General features: G+C 40.4%; 1 protein-coding gene across 1 annotated transcript; it reads left to right on the top strand.

The window, feature by feature from the left end:
• Nucleotides 1-296: 296 nt before the first annotated feature.
• On the top strand, nt 297-1,182 carry CENPP (centromere protein P). The gene has a single exon (XM_018575117.1). The coding sequence runs from the start codon at nt 310-312 to the stop codon at nt 1,180-1,182; it is 873 nt and encodes a 290-aa protein (XP_018430619.1). The 5' UTR covers nt 297-309.
• Nucleotides 1,183-1,516: the final 334 nt, after the last annotated feature.

Below are 1,516 nucleotides of genomic sequence, written 5' to 3'. Positions count from 1 at the left end.
AGCATGGCAGTTCACTCATTGTGAGTGTTAACAGGTACATATTGTTTCTATATTGATTGTCTCCATTTATAATATGTAAAATCTAATTTTAGGTTGTCAGTGAAAATTGAGCTCAGTCAGTAAAAATGTCCTCCTTTTTTTTGTCCGTAAAGAAGTTGTGTGTTGGCAACCCTGCAAAGCGGCATGATTAGTAACGCCAGACTGCTTTTCTCTTCCTCCCCATATACTGTGCCGCAGTCCGCTAACATAACAGAGGTGCGCAAAGTTTAAAGTTGCAGCTGACGGGAAGTTAGCGGTGCCTCAGCAAGGATGTCTAAAGACATAGCGGAGCGCTGCGAAGATGCCATTTCATCTCTGATGCAGGAGATTGCGACACTTAAAGGAGAATACAAGGAAAACCAGAGAGAAATTGCCTTGTTGTCCGAAACGAGCATAAAGAACTCCCTAGGGCCATTCCAGAAAGACAACGGAGAAGGTATTACAACCATTACAAAGAATGTAAATACACAACTTGCCCATGGGGAAAAGGAAATGAAGTTCTTTATAGAAGTCTCCGGGATTGAGATTTTACAACACTTTAAGAAAACAGAGCAGAAAAATGAAAAAGTTGTTCATTCTCATAAATTAATGGGCCGGTGCCATTTTCTACCCTTTGAGTTGACCTTTGTGACAACGGAAATTCAGAGTGAGGCCTGCTGGATGTGTGATGTCACTCAAGTCAACGTCCACATGGATTGTAAGGGCAAACCAGACTTGACCAAGCTGGTAGAGAGAACAGAGGCCACTATGAGTCTACAGGGCTTCTTTAGGACGCTCTCAAAGTATGCGGAATGGTGTGAATTCCGCATGAAGACTTTTGCTCATTTTGAGGAACACTACTCGGCTGCTGTTACACTTCCACATGGGTCCTCTGGAAATTATATGGTACTGGCGAACCCAGAAGTTCCTCAGTGTGAGATGATTCTTGTGTGGGAAATCACCATAAATGAAAGAGGAGCAGTGATACCAATACTGGACTTACTGCCAAAGTTGCCAGAAGAAGCAATTGCTCTTGATAAAAGTGGAGTCCTGGAAGATACTGCACCGGCCTTCAAGAATCTCCTTCAGGTATTCGGAATACAAAGTTCCATAGAGAAAATCATACATTCCTTCTGCTTGGAGAAAGCCACTAGAAGTCCATAGTGTACCTGACCCATAACATTACATTCATCTTATTGTAATATTTTATGTAAAATAAACTTTGTAACTCCTTTTCAGTGTAATAAATATATACGTAAGTCATGGTTTACGTACAATACTTACGGCACAAGTTATACAACATAATGCAACATGGAAATCAATACAGCCCATTAAATTATGTCATGAGACAAATGCAAAAAAAATGTGTTATACTCCAATCAAAACTAAAAATGAAAGTGTATGTAAAGATAGAATGGGGGGAATTCATGAAAATTGGAGGAGACAAAAATCTGGAGCAGTTGCCCATAGCAACCAATCAGCCTCTCTTTTCAGTTTG

This window comes from Nanorana parkeri, unplaced genomic scaffold (genome assembly GCF_000935625.1).
Source record: "Nanorana parkeri isolate BGI_ZX_2015 unplaced genomic scaffold, ASM93562v1 scaffold52, whole genome shotgun sequence".
In the NCBI taxonomy this organism is placed as follows: Eukaryota; Metazoa; Chordata; class Amphibia; order Anura; family Dicroglossidae; genus Nanorana; species Nanorana parkeri.
The sequence above is the reverse complement of the archived record's forward strand: the minus strand, read 5'-3'. Positions and strand labels throughout refer to the sequence as shown.